The sequence below is a fragment of the Rhinolophus sinicus genome, linkage group LG10, assembly GCF_036562045.2.
Source record: "Rhinolophus sinicus isolate RSC01 linkage group LG10, ASM3656204v1, whole genome shotgun sequence".
Lineage (NCBI taxonomy): Eukaryota > Metazoa > Chordata > Mammalia > Chiroptera > Rhinolophidae > Rhinolophus > Rhinolophus sinicus.
This window is the reverse complement of record NC_133759.1, coordinates 96,667,315-96,689,212: the sequence shown is the minus strand read 5'-3', so window position 1 is coordinate 96,689,212 and position 21,898 is coordinate 96,667,315. Positions and strand designations below refer to the sequence as shown.

General features: G+C 46.7%; 1 protein-coding gene across 5 annotated transcripts in view; it reads left to right on the top strand.

Moving 5' to 3' along the window:
• Positions 1-21,898, top strand: part of ATP10B (ATPase phospholipid transporting 10B (putative)) — a 316,187-nt gene that overhangs the window by 261,413 nt on the left and 32,876 nt on the right. For all 5 annotated transcript variants that reach the window (XM_074313866.1, XM_074313867.1, XM_019740727.2 and 2 more), the window contains 8 exons: positions 904-1,035; positions 4,289-4,416; positions 5,976-6,228; positions 7,270-7,508; positions 14,262-14,453; positions 15,875-16,475; positions 18,872-18,981; positions 20,839-20,965. In XM_074313866.1, the coding sequence (XP_074169967.1) occupies positions 904-1,035; positions 4,289-4,416; positions 5,976-6,228; positions 7,270-7,508; positions 14,262-14,453; positions 15,875-16,475; positions 18,872-18,981; positions 20,839-20,965 (1,782 nt within the window). The remainder of the gene's footprint in view (positions 1-903; positions 1,036-4,288; positions 4,417-5,975; positions 6,229-7,269; positions 7,509-14,261; positions 14,454-15,874; positions 16,476-18,871; positions 18,982-20,838; positions 20,966-21,898) is intronic.

Genomic DNA, 21,898 nt, shown 5'->3' with positions numbered 1-21,898 from the left:
TTATTCTTTCATTCTGGGCAGTCCCTTCTACTTTTCTCTAACTGGAAAAGGCGTAACTGGATGAGGTTGGTAGTTTTCAAATTTTGTCCTTTCTTTGAACAAAATTTCATGCAGAACTCCAAGATAGGAGTGGAGCTGCACAGGGTTATGCTGGGGTGAAGGCCTCTGGCCCCTATGGCTCTTGCACCAGCACCTTTGGCAAAAAGACAAGTATGAAAATTACCAGCCTCAAACTGTGTCCTGCCCCAGGGCCTTGGCACGTACTCTTTCCCCGAACCTAACACCCTTTTCTCTCAATTCTTCTCTCTCCCTTCAAGTCTTCCTTAAATGTCACCTCTTCTAAGAAGCCTTCCCTGACCATGCCTTCTAACACCATCTCTTATTTATTAGCCCTTTGTTTGGTGTTTGTCTCATGGAACTTATTACTAACTACAGTTATCTTGTTTCCTTGTGTGCTTTCACCAGAATGTGAGTCTTTTGTTTTACCACTGTATTCCAGCACTAGCCCAGAACAGTGCCTCTGTGAAAATTGGAAAAAGATAGCCATTACCATCATTGGCCAGAAATGTGTCATAATAAACTTACAAAGCTATAGCAACTACAAAATGAGGAATACCGCTAGAGTTGTGCAATGCACGACCTGTGCATCGTAGCTCTGCAAATGCCCACCAATGTCTGGTCTACAGAAGATGCTCAATAAATACATGCTGGCAAATTGGGTGAGGCCTCTAAAGCCGTTCTCAGCAAAAGCCGTTCTCAGCAACCTCCCTGAGGAAGGACCGGGTCAGGTTACAGAAGGAAGCCTTCTTTTCCTGTAAGCTCCTGTGAGAAAAGCCAGGGCTATGATCCAGGCCAGAGGGCAAGCAGAGGCCAAGGGACTGATAATCTCATTTTCTCTCAAAGGCCACGAGACAAAAGCCTTGCTGAACAACAGCGGCCCGCGGTACAAGCGCAGCAAGATCGAGCGGCGCATGAACACAGACGTCTTCTTCTGCATCGGTCTCCTCTTCCTCATGTGCCTCATTGGAGCTGTAGGTATGGAATGTTCTAGAAAGAACACCACCCCGGTAATCTTTTTTTTTTTTTCAACTTTTGGGCAAGTTGCTTGAACTCACTGAGCACTCCGTTTCCTCCTCTATAAAACAGAGTTCATAAAAAAATAAGGCCTCCCCTGTACTTTAACAGGATGCCAGTGAAATTAAAAATGCATGGGGAAAATCTCCTGAAAGTATTGTGTACTCGAAATATTAAGAATACCATCTATCACTTATTTGTCCCAGAAACACTTACAAACCCAGGCACTCTCTTGGTGTAAGAGGGTAACAGGATAAGTCAGAGGAGCTCCCAGTCCAGGAACAGTAACACAATCTCTCCCACTCAGGACCACATGCGAGCACTGTATACGTTTCCTGTTGCTGCTGCAAAAAGTTAACACAAATTAAGTGGCTTAAAACAACACAGATCTATTCTGTTAGCTCTGGAGTTCACAAGTCCAAAATCAGTGTCACTCGTAAGAGCGAAGTGGCCACAGGGTGGGCGTCTTCTGAAGGCTCTGAGGGGAGAGTCTGTCCCTGTCTTTCTCAGCTTCTAGTGGTATCTCAGCTCTGGTATCCTGTGGTTTAGCTACTTCCTCCATCTTCAATGCGTGTTACTCTGATCTCTGCGCACATGTTTTTCTCCGTTTCTGCACTGGTATCTCCCTCTGTCTCGCTTTTATACGGCCACTTGCAATCACATCACTGGACCCACCGATGACCCAGGATACCCTTCCTCATCTTAAGATCCTTAACTTGTTCACGTCGGCAAAGTTCCTTTTGCCGTGTCAGACAGCATATTCACAGGGCCCAGGGATGAGGGAAGTGAACACGTTAGGGGGCCATTAGCCCCCCGACTACAGGTATATGGGAGCATCAAGGAAGGAAGTCTTCCTTAAAGCAGCAGCTGCTAGAGCGTCGGCGTTTGCCAGAGGAGGTGGGTGGCAGGGGCAGGGTGGGGTCGCCAGCTGTGAAAAGAGGGACAGTGCAAGCAAAGCACAGAGACAGAAAGGAAATCATTTTAGGCACGTTTAGGAGCATTGGACTGTGTGGTGTGGCATGAGCAAGACCAAGAACGGAGACGTGAGGAGAACCAGGCTGCAGGCGAGTTCCACAAGGGCTAAGTGTGGAGAGCTGCAGGAGGCGTGGGCACGAGTGGTCCCAACCATTCGATCCTCAGAGTGGGGGCACAGAGGGCCCCTCGCTCCTCCCCTCTCCCCGTCTGTGGCTTAAATCTAAGGACCCCAAAGGAGGCCTCAGAAAGAACCAGGGAAGATCAACGGGAAGAACTGTGCTGAGTCAAGGACCCTCTGCTCACCCCGCACCAGTGAGCAACGTGGTGTTTGCTCTTTACCTGCCATCGTCAGCAATCGTACCCATCACTGTTTTTAAAAGAGCATGTCAGCAAGGCGAAGACCTTCCTAGGGCCCCAAGACCTTCCTAGAGCCCAAGAGGTTTTGCATGCCACCCCATTGAAGACGATGAGATTTAGTCTGGTGGGGAGCCCGGAGTGTTTAAGGACTACAGTTCACAGATGCATCTAATGGCCGTCCACATGCAGGCGCTCACAGCTAGGAAGGAGAGCACCTGGAGGAGAGGGAAGCAGGCCAGCCAGAAAGCCATCCCTGTGTGGCCACCTCCGTGCCCTCCAAGAGGCTGCAGGAACTGTGGCCTCTGCTTCGGGATAGGTTTTCAAGGAACATCAGAGCTGGAAAGGACATTTGAGATCACCTCACTGTGTCTCCAGGGCAAGGAAGTTAATGATTAAAAGGTCACATAGGGAGATAAGGTGCAGACAAGCGGTTGTCAGCTCGGCAGATTGCCCACATGATACATTGAGAAAGTGCTGGGGAGGGGCAGAATTCTGTTCTTTCTGAGAATGGTGACTCAGACACAGTGAGGGGCCCCTGCTGGCACTAGAGTACAGCGCTGCAGGAGGTGACAGCGCTCCCTGAGCACCATTGCCAGGTTCTTTATCACATGTTTACTTGGATTGTGTGACGGGCAGTGCTTCTTTTTTCTCTGCCCGGAATGTCCTCCCCAGGCCTTTCTGATCACCCCACACCCACCCAGTCTCCAGGAACCTTCACGGCCTCCTCCTCCATGCAGCTTTCTCTGGCTTCTCAGGGTCTCAGGCTCTTCTGAAGGCTCCTGGCCCTTACGCTGTGCCATACGCTGTCCCTTAGTCATTTGCTCTATAATAGTCCCTTCAAAGAATTCATGTCTGTAAGTCTCTGCTACCACATATGACGGCATTTGGCCTAATACATCCTGGGCAAAGCATCATGGGGACACGGCAGTATTCCCTATGTCTTTGATTCCCTGTGGTTCCTCTCCTGGAGCTGAGAGCATTGTACACGTTAGGTCATCCTATCCCCGCAGCCACCCTGTGGAGAAGGTATTATTACTACCTGACAGATGAGGACACTGAGATGAGGAGAGCTCTGCAGCAGGAGCTGGATACACTTCGTCTTTTCGGTCCTCAGATGACAGGTGCTCTTATCCCCATTTGCAGACAAGGACGCAAAGGGTTCAGTCCGTGTCAGGGGCTACGACTATGAGTTCTCACAGCGCTCCAGGCTCTGGCAGAGCACCTGTAGCTCTGTGTGGGGTTTGTCCCTTTACATCTGGCTCCCTGACGTGGTGCGGAACTCCGTCCCAAGGACAAGAACTTAGACCAATTCTTTCTTGAATTAATAAAACGTTGGATAGACGGGAGACAGGAAAAGAGTCAGGCAAGAGTGGATAAACAGACGGAGGGAGGGAGAAAGAAAGAAGGGGGAGTGAGGGAGGAATAGATGAAAGGATGGATGAATAGATGGATGGATGAATAGATGGATGGACAGAAGGGTGGATAGATAGATGAGTACACACCTGGGGGAAGAAAAGGGACTAAAGTACATTTCTGTCACAACTCCCCAGCCATGCATTTTCCACCTCACAACTAAAAAGAATTTGTGTCCTTTTCTCTCTTTCCAACCCCTATATAACAGAACTTCCTCAAAATGTAAGGAATCCCCATGCTAGTCGCTCTGGTAGGACAGATCTAATGCCTATCAAGAGACTGAGATGCAGGTTATACAAAGGACCACTTTGGAGCTAAATGAACACACACACAGAGCTATGTTGTGTAGAATAAAGATGGATGCCATCAAAGCACAGTCATTGCTGGGAAGAGGCCACGGATTGATGTAATTGATCGATTTTAGGACTAAGTAGAGAGTCTGTCTCACCCTGGCTTTGCCTCCTCTCAGGTCACAGCCTCTGGAATAGGAGCTTCAGAGAACACCCTCCTTTCGACGTGCCGGATGCCAAGGGCGGCTTCCTTCCCCTTGCTCTCGGGGGCTTCTACATGTTCCTCACAATGATCATCCTGCTCCAGGTAGGAAGACTCCCCCCCTCCTAGGGGCTTGAGAAGACCTGTGGCCAACCCCTGAGTAACTTGGTGAAATAAAGAAAAATCATTGCTGGCCCCAGCAAAGAACTAATTGGACTGAGATGGGGAAATGTTCATTGCTTCTTGTGGGTCTGTGAAAGTATTCACATGTGGGGTGATGTCAGAACCAATTCTGCCTGTGGAGGGGATCCTGCCCCCAGATAATAGCAGAAGAAAATATTTATCAGGCTTTTCTATGGAAGAGTAAGATTCCAGCAGTGACCCACATGTGCCTGGCGCTTTGCCAGATATAGAACAGGTAAAACCCTAGTGACCTGAGAACAAAAGAGGATAAAGTAGCACACAGAGAACTGTCAAGCCCTAAGCATTGAGAGAAAGAAACCACAGGTTAGCGTTTTAGCACTAGGTAGATTGAGATGGGGGAAAAAAAAAAACCACAATGGAGCACCTACGCTGAGAGAGGCAGTAAGGAATAAAGACATAAATTTTTAAAAAGTCTTCAGGCTCTATAAGAAATTACAATCTATGAAAAGACGAGGAACTTTCTGGTTTTGTTTTGATGAAGCTTCATCTACATTCAAATTCTTATACTATACGAAGGTGTTTCCACATCCTCTGATTGGTGAACCTTTTTAAATCACTAGTTCATTCATTCACTTAACAGAGTAACCCTTCTTCCTTGTGAATCAGATCACAGCCCTGCTCTGCACAGAACCCTCTGATGGTTTCACATCCTTCAACGTGAAATCCAAAGTCCTTCCCGCAGCAGCCAGGCCCTCAGTGATCTTGACCCTGACTCCCTCCCTGACCCATCTCCTCACTCACGTTCAAGGCCTGCTTACTCTTACCCCCCAACCTCCCGACCCGCTCCCACCACAGCCTTTGCTGGGAACGCTCCCCCTCCCACATACAACCTCACGACTCACCCTCCTTTCTTCAGTATCTGCTCAAAGCTTGTGGTTTATAAAAGAGTCCCTCCCGACCATCACCATCTACCTTCTTGACAGTGTCTTTATGAGACTTACCACCACCCCATGTATATGTATTTGCTCATTTACTGAGTGTGAGGTTTTCAAGGCCAGAGATTTTGTTGTGCTCACTGCTGGTTCAGGATCTGGAGCAACACGTGACACACAGCAAGTGCTCAAAGGATCTTAGGCACTGAGTCAGTGGACAGTGATCGACAAGGGATCCAAATACCTGTAAAAGTGGGCGGCCACCCGCGCTGGCCTAGGGATCCCCGGGGGTCAGGAGACTCTGGGCAGAGGCAGCAGAGCTCCTCACCTCTCACACTCAGCCATTACACAAACAACAGCGAGTGCCTACCTCATACCAGACACCCTGGGTGAAGAAGACATGTCCCTTTTTCAGATTCCCCTAAGAATTCCAAGAAAGGCATGAAGTCACTGACCTTTAATTTCTCAGGGCAAGTCCCCCGTATGAGCTGACCTCAGCTTTCCATTGAATGCCTTTTCTACCCACCAGTGAGGGTCCTGAGACAGGGTCCCCACTTGTTCCTGACTCGGGAGTCCCTCTCCTTGTAGGTGCTGATTCCCATTTCCCTGTACGTGTCCATTGAGCTGGTGAAGCTCGGGCAAGTCTTCTTCCTGCACAACGACCTTGACCTGTACGATGAAGAGACCGATTTGTCCATTCAGTGTCGAGCCCTCAACATCACGGAGGACTTGGGCCAGATCCAGTACATCTTCTCGGACAAGACGGGGACGCTGACCGAGAACAAGATGGTGTTCCGGCGTTGCACCATCGTGGGCTGCGAGTATTCTCACCAAGAAAATGGTACGAGGGCTCCCAGGGGCCCCCCATCCCTCTCCCTAAAGGAAGCACCCTACTCTTCTAAGACAACAGCAGTAAAAGACGTTATCCTGGCTCCCCACCGAGGCGGTGTGGCTCTGTGGAAAGTAGCTTCCTATATACCTCTGGGCTTCCTTGTCACAGATCAGTGCTGTTCTTATCACTGGGAAACTTTCATTTCTTCACAGGGCTATCAGTGGTCTCCTGCGCAGTAACCCTCCACTTGATCTTTGGTGCCATTTACACACAGGATTTTTATCTATCAGGAATGGACTTGGGGACATGTCCCAAGCATGTACCAGTCATAGAGCCAAGGTTTAAGAATTTCTCAGGTCAACTTACCTGAAAGGGCAGGCATAGGTCTCGGCACTGTCAGATTTGGTCCATCCAAGATGCCTTCCATGCCAACTCATCTCTTGGATTTTGACTGAGATAAAGCTTCAGCTTAGGAGATATGGCAGTACAATGCCTAGACTGTCACCTTGCATGACAACGTGGCCTATAAAGCCGATCCCCTCAGTTCTACTCACCTCCGCCACACACAGACTTTCTGACTAAGAGAAGAAACTCTCCAGAGAGCAGCATTCATTCTTTTGAGTGGGAGGGATACAGAAAGACAAAGAAAGTGGTATTATAGGTAACCCACGTCCCCTTGCCGTGGTGGTAACCATTGACATGGGAGCTCCGAATGCTTTTCAATAATAAAAGCATCAGTACTTAGAGTGTGCTAATCACTTGAACACACTGTGTCATTAAGTCTTCTAACAACCATCTGAGTTAGGTACTTTTTACAACTCCTATTGAGGAAATAGAGGCACAGGTTTCGTCAAAGCTCAATGTAGCTAGCGGGGAGGAGAGCCAGGATTTGAACCTATGTGACTTAGTGACACCTCTCCTTCTCCCTAGTTTCCAGAGCTGTACAAGGTTCTTCCTCTGTGTTCTTATCTGCACTCCCAAAGTCTGGACCTCCCCAAGCATGGTTGGCAAAGGTATGACAGGGGCAATCACAGGACTCCTTTCTTGCAGCCAAGCGACTGGAGACCCCAAAGGAACTGGACTCAGACAGTGAAGAGTGGACCCAGTACCAGTGTCTGTCCTTCCCAGCCAGATGGGCCCAGAGCCCAGCAGCAGTGAGAAGCCAAGGAGGGGTCCAGCCTCTGAGGAGGTGCCAGAGTGCCCGGGTACCCATCCAGGGCCACTCTCGACAAAGGTCCATGGGACGCTGGGAAAATGCACAGTCTCCGGTGGCCTTTAGCAGCTCCATAGTAAGTCCCTGACTTTTCCTCTTTGAATTGCAAGCGGTCTCTACTGGGGACAAATAGGAGGGGGCTTTGGAATGTGAGCGAAAAGACCATATAAGTGCTTAAGAGCTCTCAAAATGGCAGCCCTTGGTCTTGAATGTAATTCACATACAAATTTTGTTGGGTATATACAATTTGTGTTCATTTCAAATGTTCAGTATTTAGAATTTGGGAGATTTCGTATAAACATATAGATGTCTGGCTTCTATTTTAAAATGGAATTGGGAAAATTCTCCACGTTAAGCCAGCATTGTGGCAGTAATTGGCTTGAATTAAGAAGTGGATGCCTCTTAGACTGGGCATGTGGTCTTCTGTTCAGCATAGCCCCCCACCCTCCGACTCTGTTTATCCCCATCAGTGAGCTGAGAGGGTCAGCAGCATGCCCCTTAGGCATGCTGTATGTTTTCCCAATATATAGTTAAGAGGAAAGAGAAATACATGTCATGCCCATATTGCTATAAAGTAGAAAAACAAAAGATAAGCCTACAGGCTTTTGCATTTCAAGAGAAATGAAAGAATATCTTTTTTGTGATCATCAAAAAGAGTCTTAAATTGTTATGAAGCAAAGACATTTATCAAAATCACCTAGCATGCTTCACGCTCTTAGATTAACTGCCTGGCCTCTATGGCCATTTGACTTTGCAACTTTGGTCTGGGGCTTTCTGCATGTGGTCCCTTCACATTTGGTCCACTGGGACAGCCGACCCAAAATGCTCTGGTAGCAGATTGAGTTCCTTCCCCAAGATTCCACAGCATTCCCCAGAAGTCAAGGCCAGAACCAGGGCCTTCGGACTCCTGCCCCGTTTCACTTTCCACCGCACCATGCTCTTTCTCTAGGAAACACATCATCTGGAATCTTCTGCACTTACAGAAAAGTCTACAGCTATCTTGAATAAGACAACACAAACTAAAAGAGGGACCTAAAGTTTTACCGTGTTTCCCCGAAAATAAGACCTAGTTGGACAATCAGCTCTAATGCGTCTTTTGGAGCAAAAATTAATATAAGATCCAGTCTTATTTTACTATAATGTAAGACTGGGTATAATATAATATAATATAATATAATATAATATAATATAATATAATATAATATAATACTGGGTCTTATATTAATTTTTGCTCCAAAAGACGCATTAGAGCTGATTGTCCGGCTATGTCTTATTTTCAGGGAAACATGGTATTATCCCATTATTAGGATATCAAAAATGGACCTTTAGGTGAATTCCCTTCCAGTCTTTTATTTCCCCCATTACTAACACACATAACTATATATATTTAACATTTTTGTAGTTATAGTACATACAAATAGTAGGTGCTAATTTTTGTTTTGTTTTTTAAAAAAAAAAATCTGGCATGATATCAAAAGCATTGTCCATATTGCTACCTTTTGTATTCATAACCCAGGACTATGTTTTCTGACTGTAACAAGGAAGAAATGCTGTTAGCCTGTGTTTTCTGGGTTGTTACTTCTCTAAACCTTCGAGTGAGCACAAAGTTGCATTAAGCAACATTTGGCAACCAACAACAATGTGTTAAGACGTCATGCTCATAAACGTCCAATAGGAATGATCCATAGATGCCTTCAGGAAGATTTTTGGTTTGTTCTTTTCTCTTTGATTTTCCCATCTGAGATAACAGGACATGCATTTTGTCAAGGCATTCTCGTCTTTAATTCTGTCCCCTCTGAATGGAATGCTCTTCCCCCAAATACTTGAACATAAATAATTGAACAATGAATTCAGTAATTTCTCATTAGGCACACATTCTAGGTTTGCACTGTGTGCATCTTTTGGCCCTAACCATGGGTATCCCGTATGTCTGAGAATGTCTCCCCCAGGACACAGGGAGAGGAAAGGAACCTTCCTTGGTGGATCTCAGTTGGGATGCACAGATTCACTACCCCCATGTTCAACCTGACAAATCTCAGTCACCCAGAAAAACTAATCCTGAGCCAGCCAGTATAAGTTTTCTTTGGGGCCCTTCGCTAAGTCAGTGAAAGGGACACATTAACATAACCTCTGAGCCATCGCCAGGTCCTGGATGTCATCATACTGCCCTGGCCGGCACTTTCAAAGGCAATTCTAAGTTTCATTCAGGAACAATAAGGAAATGGACATGTAGGTTAAGACCATATCCTTGTTGCCTGCACAGGTAAGGATGGTGACGTGTTCTCTTTATGAATTGCCATATATGTCATTCTACCGTCTGGTTGCTTGATAATCTGGGGTTAGAGAGACAGTGGCACCCCAGGTAGTTGTTAGGGAGGGCACTGGGCTAAGGGTCAGGAAACGTAGGTTCTGGTTCCAGCTCTGGGTAGCTTTAAACAACCTGTGAAACCTCTGTCTTTATTTGATCTCCTGAAAATACTTTGCTTACATCTCTCACCAACTGTTCTAAAAATCCAATAACATCATGTTTGTGCTGACCTGCAAAGTCCCTTCCAGCTATACATTAGGCACACGTGGGGTCAAACGCACCAGGCTTACGTCTCAGCTCCACCATGTATTAGCTCTGGGACTTTGGTCAACTGACTGAGCTGGAGGTTTCAATGTTCCCATTTTAAAAAGCATTATTGTTCTGCCTTGTGAGTTTGTTTTGAGGGTTTAATTCTCAAAATCATGTGTTCTAGACAGATGGATAACTAATAGAAGTTGTAAATGTTCTTTCTGAAGGAAAGCCCGCTGCTTTGGACAAATGGTCCCATATCTAGAGACTTGGAAGCAACACGGGAATTTTTGTAAATATAGCGTTGAGCCCACTCCCCTGAGATTCTGGTATATTTGGTTGAGGGTAAGGCCTGAATATTTTTATTTCCGATGATTCTAGTGAGCATCCTGGATTGAGAACCTCTCGAAGCAATACCATGGCCCCACTAGGAAATCATCTACATTTGGCTCAAATAGGCACCTCCTACAGCTTAGAGGGCATTGGCCGAAAGGAGTGATTTATGCTGCCTTAAAGGGATCTGACACTAACCTGTAAAATGTTTGTGGCTGCAGTGGCAGATCCTTGACACTGTCTGGGGCAACCCCAGTGGATCTCCTGCCCCACCCCACGCCAGCAGAGCTTTCCTCCCCTTCCACCTGCCCACCTGGCATTCAGCCCAGTCTGATCACCTCTTGGCATCACCAGCTCTTTAGCTTCCCTTTGGAAACTCAGTCAGAACTTGCTTCTGAAACCCCATGAGTCAGGGCGTGGTAGCTCACACCCTACCACAGTCTAAAGAAGCCTGTTCTTGGGTTCCTGGGCCCCTCTCTCTAAACCAAAACTAAAATGAGCGCCAACAATAACAACAAAAGCTGGCTTTTTTTTATTTTACTACAAAGAACAAGGAAGCATTGGTCATTTGTCACCTAATTGGCTGCTATAAAAATCTGTGGCTTTGAGGTGGGGTGATATACTTATGAAAGTGTGGATTGCTGAGCCAGGGTTTAATCATACTGGCAGATGGAAAATGAACTGCCTTTTTTTTTTGTTCCTGGTCTGTAAGCAGCCAAGATTTGAGCAAAGAGTCTTTGTTTAGAAGTGCTACTTGCAAAATGTTTTCCAGAACCATCAGACCAAAGAATATTTTCCTAATCATAAAATTTGCTTTGGAGCCAGTTAGGCTGTCCTCCAAACCTCACCATCACTTCCTTCTGTGGGCATGGCCCCTCCCATCCCTCCGGAAAGAATGCAATGGACAAAAGTAAAGGAGGTGTGTTTGGCCTTCTGCTTCCTTTCCTTAATCTTGGTCTTCCATTCTTTCTTTGGAAGAGATTTGTGCAGCACTTCCGGTCTGTTCCAGGTTGGTGGGGACAGCCCACGTACACCCTCAAACACACACTCCCACTGGAAGGTTAGATAAGAGTCCTGGTTTAATTAGCCGAGCACACCAAAATTGTTTGGGAAGTGATGGGACCACGTACACAGGAACAGACGAAGCCTCTCTCTGCTGTGCTTCCCTAGGGGGACACATGGCTGCAGCAACCTTATTCACAAAGAGTGGGGTCTTGTAAGATCTGGAAAACTCCCTTCTTGCTAGGCCAGAGTCTGTTTGTTTTGGGTTTTTTTCCCCCCTTGGGGCTTACATCCCATTTGGGAAAAGCTTACCTTAACCATCCATGTGTTTCTGTTTAAGCAAAAATGTACAAATATTGGGCTCTCCCTATTCTTGAACCAAACTCAGCATCATCAAGGCTACAACATCAGCCAGGGCAAACATCACTGCCTGAAACAATATCCCAGCCTCCCGCTCTCAGCAACCAGGAAAGTTGTGTCCACGATAATAGTACAGCCACATGGTTAAGTAACCCAAGGGAACCAAAGGGAAAATGGTAGGAAGTAGGTCTCCCTCCCTCCTCTGTTCCCCACCACCCCGGAGACAACCACTGTTTGAAGTTCCCTGTGTCCTTCCCAGAACTGTTTTACTGACATAGAAGCAAACAAGTGTGGTATACATGTGAGCACGTCCTTTACTGCAAACAGAAGCATACCGTGCACACTGGTTTAGACTTGCTTTTTTTTTTAACCTAATGAATCTTGGGGAATATTTCATATATGTAGGCAGACAGACAGACAGACATTCAGTAGAGCACTGCCGGATCCTTATTCTAGTGGCTGCTAGAATTTCTTGGATGGTTGAACTATCATCTGTTTATACATATGTAAGTGTCTCTAGAGTATTTATTCTTAAAGCGTAATTGCTAAATTGTGAGTGTGTGCATTTTTTATTTTGATTGATACTTCCCGAGAGGTTGTCCCAGTTTAGAGACTCACCAACAACAAATAGAAGGGTTTGCTTCCTCCCACCTTTGCCAGTTCTGTGTATCTCAGTATCTACTACTCACACTGTGGTCCTTGGACCCGCACCACTTGGGAGCTTGTGGAAAGTCCACTCCAGACTCGCTGAATCAGCATCTGTGTTTTCACAATTGATGTGTGTGCACGTTAAGTTTGGGGAGTGCTGGCATGGTGTTTAAGGGTTCAGGTTTTGGCTTCATGCGGAAATGGTTTCAAGTCCCAGGGCTTTTGTTGAATTTGTGATCTTGGACAAGTTACTTAACATCAGGGAGCCTCATTCACCTCAATTAAAATGGGAGAATGATAGTAATTATTTCAGTGGTGCTGCGATGATTAAGTGATGTATGTGCTCTGAGTTGTGGGTCAACGTAATCTCACCATAATACTAGGATCCTTACGGGTGTCGTGTGAGCTCAGAGATCACCTTCCTCAAAGAGGGTGTGTAAGAGCGTTAGCAGCCCCAGGGAGGACAGACTCTGACTTCTAGAGTCATTGCTTTTTGTAGTCAGAGGAGATACAGTCTGGGACTTTTTCCTCCACAGGATTTTTTTAAAATCTCAATTTTGGCTTTTATCTGTAAAGCCTGCTAGCTCCTTGGCCCTCGGTCTTCACTCTGTTTGACTCAGTCAAGATGCTCTCAGTTCATCTTTTTCAGCCATTGACTCTCTTTTTTCTAAATATTAAACTGTGAACTCTGACCACTGGTAGAAATGGTCTTATGTAGAAACTTCTTTGCAGAATGGCTTTTCTCATAGCTAACTATTGAGAGCCAGTGCTTGTTGAACTTCTGCTTTAAATAAAGCAGTAGTCGGAGATCTAGAAGACAAAACTTTGTGGGAAATGGCCGTCTCTGTCTTTGAGGCTCTAACCTCATCTGTAGAGAGAAGATAAGAGATTTGAATTTAAAACATAGGTCAATATGTGGTGAGTTCCAAAGGATAGGACAAGTGGCAATTTCTACAAAGATGTCAAAAATGTCAGTCAGTCAGCTTCAGCCCACAAATTAAAAAAAATGATAATAATAATAAAGGAGTTCTCACATCATCTCTGCTTTATCTTGAAAAATCAAGAGATTTGGCAAACTTGACCGTCACTAGAGCATTTCACTAGCATAGCAGTTTCCATCTTTTAGACAGGGCAGGACTTGCCGTCTCCCAGCCCCCACCACCCCAAAGTGTGCTCATCTGTACTATGGAAATGTACTCCCATGACACTGAGTTCAGGAACCTGCTATTATGGCTCAGAAGACAGAGTCTCATTGACATGAGGGACTTCTCGTGGTTATTCAAGTCGAGGTAGGATTTTGGTAGACAGGAGAGGACTTTTCAAACCAGGTGAGATCAGAGGTGGAGAAGGGGAGTATTCATCCAGGAGGCAGCAAACAGACCACCCGGCTAAGCTGAGGGTCTGCATGAAGCGATGGGAGTGAGGGTGGAAAGGCAGACTGTGAAGGCATTCAGATGACAGGGTGCATTGATTGTGCTAACATGAGGATCTCCCGAAGTGTCTTCGAGCTCAAGAATACCCCTGGGGGAAATGGTGTGTTAGGAAGATGCACGGGTGAGACATATGAAGGGTTAGAAGGAAAAGAGGTGAGAGGCAGCAACATCAGTTTCGAGGTGATGCAGAAATCCAGGATTGAGGGCTAGAGAATCTGAGCCAGGCCGAAAGTATCAGGAACAGGGGACAAATGGAGGAGACACTGCTGGGAGGGGAGAACTGCCAGAGCCTATAATGGATGGACATGTGGGGTGAGTGAAACAGAGGAGTCCGATAAGAATCTGTAATGACCCAGCTTACAGGAGAGGGAGACATGCGGGATGCAAGACCGCAGGGACGACTGTGTCATCCTTTTCCCAGGCGTGCACAGAACCTGGAGGGGGCCTTCCTCCCCTCCCTTCAGGAAAGACTCTCACCCAGGCCTTTCTCTCTCAGGAAAAAGATGTGACTCCAGATAAAAACCTACTGACCAAGGTGCGAGATGCTACCCTGTGGCTGGAGGCCTTGCCAGACTCCAGACCTGCCAAGACTTCCCGCTCCACCACTGCCTCCATCGCTGACTTCTTCCTTGCCCTAACCATCTGCAACTCTGTCATGGTCTCCACAACCACCGAGCCCAGGCAGAGGGTAAGGACTGATGATGGTGAAGGTGGGAGGGTGGGGTAGGGGCAAACAGGGAGACAAGACCCTTGGGCCCTAACCACTCCCTGTGTCACCATTTCATCACTCTGAGACCTTGAACAGATCTTTTACCCTTTCTGGCCCTCAGGTTCATTTTTAAATAAAATTGAAAAAGTTATACATGAGCTCTCTGTGTAGCTTTCAAATTTGGTGTCTATCTGCCTACAGGGTAGATATTCAGAGTTAATATTTACTGAGCACTTGCTACATGCCAGGCTCCGTGCCAAATACTCCAGCTGCATTATCATTTCATCCTCACAACCGAGCCACCCTGAGGCACGGCTTCAGATTTAATAAGTGAAGACACAGTGACTCAGAGAGCTTGAATAACTTAAAAGATATATAGTTAATACATGGCAGAACCATCTGTGTGACTCCATAATACCATATTATACTGGTCTCTGCTTTTGTATCGTGCTTAAAAGAAATCATTAACACCACGTGTGGTGTTTTGTCAGTTGGAAGATAATGCAGCTGGATGGCTGTTTATAGAAGGGTATACTTTGAATGATTTTTCGGTACCGAAGATAGCTTTGTCTTTAAGTATTCACAAATTCTCCCCCAAGCTCCCTTGTGACTGATGAGAGTAATTGGGTGTTACACCTTGTGGCTGTGAAAGCAAGAAAAAGAAGGTTCACCCGGGCACCAACCCAGAGGCTCCCCTGACTACGCCCCGACTCCAAACCACCCTGAAAAGTCACTGAAAAGCCGCCAGGTTATCAGAAGTCTTCAAGGAGCTTTGAGAGGCAGGAAGCGTTACCTGAGAAATTAACTCCATTTGCAAGAGGGGAAGAAGCACCACTGTAGGAAGGACAGCATCCACCTCTCCATTTTCAACTTAATGAGGAGGGTTTAGCTGGTCCATCGTGAAGATGCCAACCTCTGGGGTCAGAACCAGATTTGAGTGCCAGTGTTACCACCTACACACTGGCTGATCATGGCCAATTTATTTAACTTCTCTGTGCCTCAATTTCCTCATCCATAAATTGGGATGATAGTATCCCATGAAGTTGCTGGGAGATGACACAAGATGCTGCACGGAAAGATAAAGGCTTTGGTAAGGGTATGGGGAATGTGAACTCTTCTTATGGGGCTGGCTTATGTCTCCCTTCTTTCCTTTTCCCTGATTAGAGTGGGATGGTCCTTGCCAAGCCCAGGAATGTCAGGGATGGAGGAAACAGCCGGCCTAACTCCCTCATTTTATATGTGGGGAAACTGAGGCTCACCTAGGGGAGAAGACCACAGTCACAGAAGACCCAAATAATCCATTCATTGCAAAAGGACCTTTAAATTCTACCAATGGAGAGCTTGGTAATTTTTTTCCTAACATTGAGAATAATGTTCTCCTTCCCTCCTTTGATCTCCAGGTCACCATGCCACCCTCGACCAAGGTTCTGGGGACATCCCTGGAGAAGATTCAGCAGCTCTTCCAGAAGCTGAAGCTTTCAAGCCTCAGCCAGTCATTCTCGTCCACTGTGCCCTCTGACACTGACCTGGGGGAGAGTTTGGGGGCCAACATGCCCACCACAGACTCAGAAGAAAGAGACGATGTGTCTGTGGGCAGTGGAGGCTACTCCACTGATGGCGGCTACAAGAGCAGCACGTGGGACCAGGGCGACATCCTGGCATCTGGGTCTGACGCTTCCTTGGAGGAGGTGCTGGGGGCCCCGGCCCTAAGCTTGGCCAGCCCCGAACTCTGTTATGAGGCCGAGAGCCCTGACGAGGCTGCCCTGGTCCATGCTGCCCGTGCCTACAGCTTCACACTGGTGTCCCGGACACCCGAGCAGGTGACCGTGCGCTTGCCCCAGGGCACCTGCCTCACCTTTGATGTCCTCTGCACTCTGGCCTTCGATTCTGTCAGGAAGAGAATGTCCGTGGTTGTGAGGCACCCGCTGACCGGTGAGATCGTCATCTACACCAAGGGCGCCGACTCGGTTATCATGGACCTTCTGGAAGACCCAGCCTGTGGTGAGTACCCCTCACCAGGGCTCCAGGAAAAGAGGGCTCCGTGGTTTAAGACGCAGCATAGAATGGTAACAATGAGCTCAAGTTATAGAGTCACTCAGTGCAGCGGGTCCCATCTGGAACACCAACCCACGGATGCCCTCCCACAAACAGGTCCCTTACCACTTGCTGCATTCTACACCTCCTCGACCTGGAGAATTCCAGTGCTTCTTAGCTTATTAAAGACTTTCTATGACTCTTGTAATAGAAAGCCTCTTTAACTTTTTTATCCCAGTTTCTAGTTTTCCAAACCTATTTAAACATGGATTATCCATCCACGATTATTTTTTGCCAGGGCATCCAGTGAAATACCCTACAACACAGTCTTGCCCTAACTTAGTTTTGAAGAGAGGCCAAACTGCAGCCGGAGAGGTAGGTGACCTGAGAGGTGGCACAGCTAACTAGAGGTGAGTCCTAGGCCCAGGTGTCCTGAAACCCCAATCAGAGCTCTTTCCGTGCCGCCAGAACTCCACGCCAGGCTCAGTTCACTCTCGGAAGCCTCAGGTGTCCCTCTTATCATCCTTTTCCCCAGGTTCCCCCAAATGGATTTTCATAAAGTTGCACTAAGCCAAAAAAATGTTCCAAAGTCCCTGCATATCAGTGTCCAATTTTGGAGCGGCCTGAATCAGCGTGCAGCCGTTTCCTGCTCACTAACAAGGAGAAGACAGTTATGGGGCTATGATTCTCCCAGGACGGCAGATTCCAGCCAAGCTTTAGAGTTGCACAGGCAGCCCTGTGCCTCTTGCATTACCAGCTATGGGTCAGAGCCAAGAGTGTATGGGGATTGATGCGTGTTGAGAATGGGAAGGGAGCTAATTGGGTCTCTTCATCCCCAGATTCTGGCAGACAAGTGCTTTCAGTGTTTCTGAGTCAAGGGAGCTATGGCACTCGATCCCTGGGCAACCGCCATCCAAGCCGCCTTGGACATTTTTTTTTTTAATTTGTTCCTCACCTGATTGCAAAATGAATAAGAAATGCTTCCAATGAAAGACATGTGAAAAATGTTCCTATTAAAGTAAAGCTTTGGAAAAAAAGAGGAGGGGAAAAATAACCCTGGGTTTAATATAGTTACCATGTTTGAACCTTCGATTTGACCCTGAGGTTTCTGGGAACCTTAGCAAAAAGATCAGCAACTCAAAGGTACATAGGGAAGAGGGTTTAATCTCAGGAAACGATGTCTTCGAAAATAAGACATTGCAAATAGTACACAATAAGACAATGCCTACAGACTGCTTAAGGCACCAGGAACAGTAGCTCCTGAAAAAGTGAGAAAATAATCTTTGAGAAGATTTTTCGAGTGCATAAAAACAGCCTTAGAATAGTATCATGGGGAAAACCCGAGCTTCTTGGGCTTTCTTATCTAACGGCTGAGAATTGTATTTTTAATTTTGCATTATATGGAGGGATGGATGAGGGGCACAGAATCTGTGTATTATTGAGGGTCTCTGAAGATCTCGATTTAGCACGGGCAAAGGGTTCCGAGGCTCTTTCCAAGCTCTGCTCTGTAAAGTGTTGCAGCTGATTAGTGACGTCTGTGACATCTTAAAGAAAGTAGTGATGGCATCAGTCATGCCACATACCCACCAACCCAGCATGAAAAATTCTTTTTATCTGGTAGATAAAAGTACTGAAATTTCCAGAATAACAGATAAATTTCTTCTCACAGAAATGTATCACATAGGACTTCATAAAGGGGACTTTGAGCCACACAATGAAATAATTTTTCATCCTAAACACTAGATTTATAGAAAGTACAGAAAAAATTTTTTTTTCTTCTAAGACCATTTGTTGTGTAGAAAGAAAGCCTGACTCAGCAAACCCTATTGGGTGAACAACTTAGCAATGACATTCAGGTCCATAGCCATCTTGGGACCTAATTTGCTCGAAGGACTGAAGTAGATGACTGAGAAGATGATGGATAGCATGCCTAACACTTAGCAAACCGTTGGTCACCCAGGGCTAAACTGGATCCAAAGGAAGCACCTTAGGTAATAATAAAGAGTCAGATTCCTGGTCCCTCGTTCCACAGGGCTTCAACTGGGCCTGGGAAACTCTATTATTTGTTGAAGTTCCCAAGTAATTCTGATGCAAACAGATACTTGGGAACAATACCTCAGACCACCTACTCTCCTGAAACAGTGCTATTCTCAGCCAGGCTTTTGATTATCGGCTATGGAGAGCAGACAAGTGAAGGCCTCCTGGAGTTATCACCTTCCTGGGCACCCTGACAGCCAGGAGAGCTCCTCCATGTTTCCGGGGAAGGGCTGGAAGGGGATTCCTTCTCTAAAGATTTCAGTGTTAGGAACAAGGATCCCCTAAGCCTTTGTGCATGACCTCATGGTGGGCAACGACTATTTCAGTGACGGAGATTGATGTAGAAAAGAAGGTGAGGAAAATCCGAGCCCGGACCCAGAAGCATCTAGACTTGTACGCGAGAGATGGGCTTCGAACACTGTGCGTTGCCAAGAAGGTAAGAACAAATTCCTCAGTGAGGAGCGGAACGGCTTCAACTCTGATTCTGCCTTTTCTAAGACCTTTAATGTTAGTTGCTTTAATGTTTTCAAAATTGGCTATTTTGACTCACCGCAGAGGGCCCATGACTTGGACAGTTTTGCTGGGGCAGAAATCTGAATGGCAAGGTTCCATATCCGTGTGGTTTTGTGGCTTCCTGCTTTTCATTGTGTATATCATTGGTAACCATAACTCACAACTTTTAATGTTAAGATTTTGCCTTCAGAGTATCCTTTTAAATTTTGCATTATTTGCATAGATTTTAAATGTGGGCGACTTTATGTGATCACATAAAAATCTCGATTTCTGGTTTCTCTGGAAAATTTAGAGGATCTGGCAAACTGGGTCTCCATTCATGAATGGCAGCAAATAGTTACAGCCATGTAGCGTCTGATCCCTTTGATGAGGATTGTGTTCTGCCGTTTCTGTGGTTGGTCACAGCCCCTGCCATTCCCTATAGCCTTGCCCTTGGCCCAGCTATAGTCATGCAGATTACCCATGTCCTCCAGGTCTTTGACCTTGAAGTCCTTGCAAGGGAGGCAGGCAAAGAGAGCAATGAATCCCAGAGCAGGGCCATCTAATGAAGCACCTAAACTCAGGTAGGGGAGCTATAATGGCTAGATTTATTTCTCCTCCATAAATCCCCGTAACTCTTCATCTCTTTGATGGTGCTTAGTGCAGCATAGAGTTAAAAGCACGCACTTTAAAGCCAGCCCCACCTAGGTACAAGTCCCATGCTCACCACTTATCTGTTGTGTGACCTTGGACAAGTTTCTTCACCCTTCTTAGTTTCGGATTTTCTTACCTGTAAAACGGTGCTAATGCCCCTACGTCATGCAGTTGTCCTGGAAGTTAACTAAAGTAACACATGTACAGCGCACGCTAACAGTGCTTACTACTCTGTACATTATAATTATACCCTACCACCTTCTATTTTCCATTGAAACTATTGTGCCTATTTCTCTGCCTCTCAGAAGACTGTGAATTCCACAAGAGTGAAAGACCTACCTGTGTCCCCTTGGTTTTCCCTATACTGCCGTGCACAGAGGAAAAACCAAGGAATATTTGATGCTTGGACAAAAGAACCATTCATTGCTATAAGAGGCAATATGCATGTAATGCCAATGGCGGGGTCTAAAGGTGCTGTGGGACTCCCAGGGAGGGAGACATGACCTCTAGTTGGATTCTTCAAGCTTTGGGGCACTACCTCCGATAGCTGGTAGAACAGTCTACCAGCTGTGCAAGAGCAGGCTGCTGCTTACCTTTCCAGCCTCATGGCTGGTTCCTCTCTACCTGGCTCCCCATCCTTCAGCTAACTGGTGTGTTCAAGGAAGAAAGCCAAGTTCAGTGCTGTTTCACAGCCTTCGCACTTGCCCCACCCCATAACTGAACCCTTCTCATCATTGGATCTCAACTTGCACGTCACCTTGTCTAAGAGCTCGGAAGGTCCAAATGAAACAGCCCCTCTCCCCAACAGCTGTCACCCTCCCCAGTCACACTTCATCACATCACCCTCTTTATTCTCTGTATAGAACTCCTTGAAATGACTGTTCTTTTACATTGTTACTTGGATAATGTCTCTCACCCTCCAGTAGCATCAAAGCCCAGGCCTGCAGGGATCTTGTCTGTTGATCACTGCTGTATCTCTAGTGGGGCAGGGGATCAATCCTTCATGGATTCAAGAAAAAACGATCATTGAGGAGAAAGCCCCATCTAATAGTGTAGTGAAGTTCAAACAGGCCCATAGGAGGCCCGGCACGTGGGAAGGAGGAGGGATTCACCCAGAGCTGTGAATGAGCCTGTTCCTGTCCTGTAGGTTGTAAGTGAAGAGGACTTCCAGCGATGGGCCAGTTTCCGGCGTGAGGCCGAGGCGTCCCTCGACAACCGAGATGAGCTTCTGATGGAGACCGCACAGCGTCTGGAGAATCAACTCACCTTACTCGGTAGCTAAAAATAAGTCTCATTAAATGAAAAATAGGAATGCTGCAACCTAGAAAGGGAGTTCTTGGCCCTGATTCTGACACTGCTACAAATGTGTCTCAATTAGGAACCTTCCCTGGGTACCCTTCCAGATATTTGGCTCAAAAGGTTTGTGCCAATACCCAACCCAGACTCCACACACAGCTTCCTAAGGCAGGAGCATCCAGCACCCTGCTGGATGCAGCCTAGGACTTTGGTTGCGTCTCCTTCACTCGACCAAATGTTTATTGCGTGCCAAGTAGCATGGTGGGCACTGGAGCTACAACAGGGAACAAGAGCCCCAGGCCCTGCACTCCCAGAATTAGAGTCTAGTGAGGAAACTGGATGATTAAACAAGTAATTTCAACAGTGTGATGAGGGCTGGGCTGGAAGGTGTACTGGGTAGGATGGAGGCACAACGTAGAAAGTGCCAGCCTCACCTGGGACCAAGGAGGGTGTGAGACGGCCAGAACTAAATGGAGAAGAAGAGCTTCTGCTCAGGCCAAGGGGGAGAGTGTTCCAGGTGGAAGGAAGGGAGAAAGCCTGGGCCAGCTGCTAACTCAGAGGTCCTCCATGGCTGGACCACGAGTGTGGGTGAGAGGTCAGCAGGACCCAAATTATGAAGGGACGTGCAAATCACATGCTAAACATTTGGAGAGGGGAAGGGAGTAAAAGCAGGGATAGATTTGTGCTTAATGAAAATTACTCATGCTGCTGCTGTATAGAAGTTAGATTGATTGATACGCTGGGGGAACGATGAGAAGCATGGAGACCACAGTTAAATGACAGTGTTATATTTCTGTTGGCGGTAAAGCACTGTCGAGGGAGAAGGGGGAGGGAGACTTTATGTATCAGGATTAATCCCCTCACAGCTCAAGAGCAAAATCTAGGAAGGGCCATGTGGGAACGGGATGCAC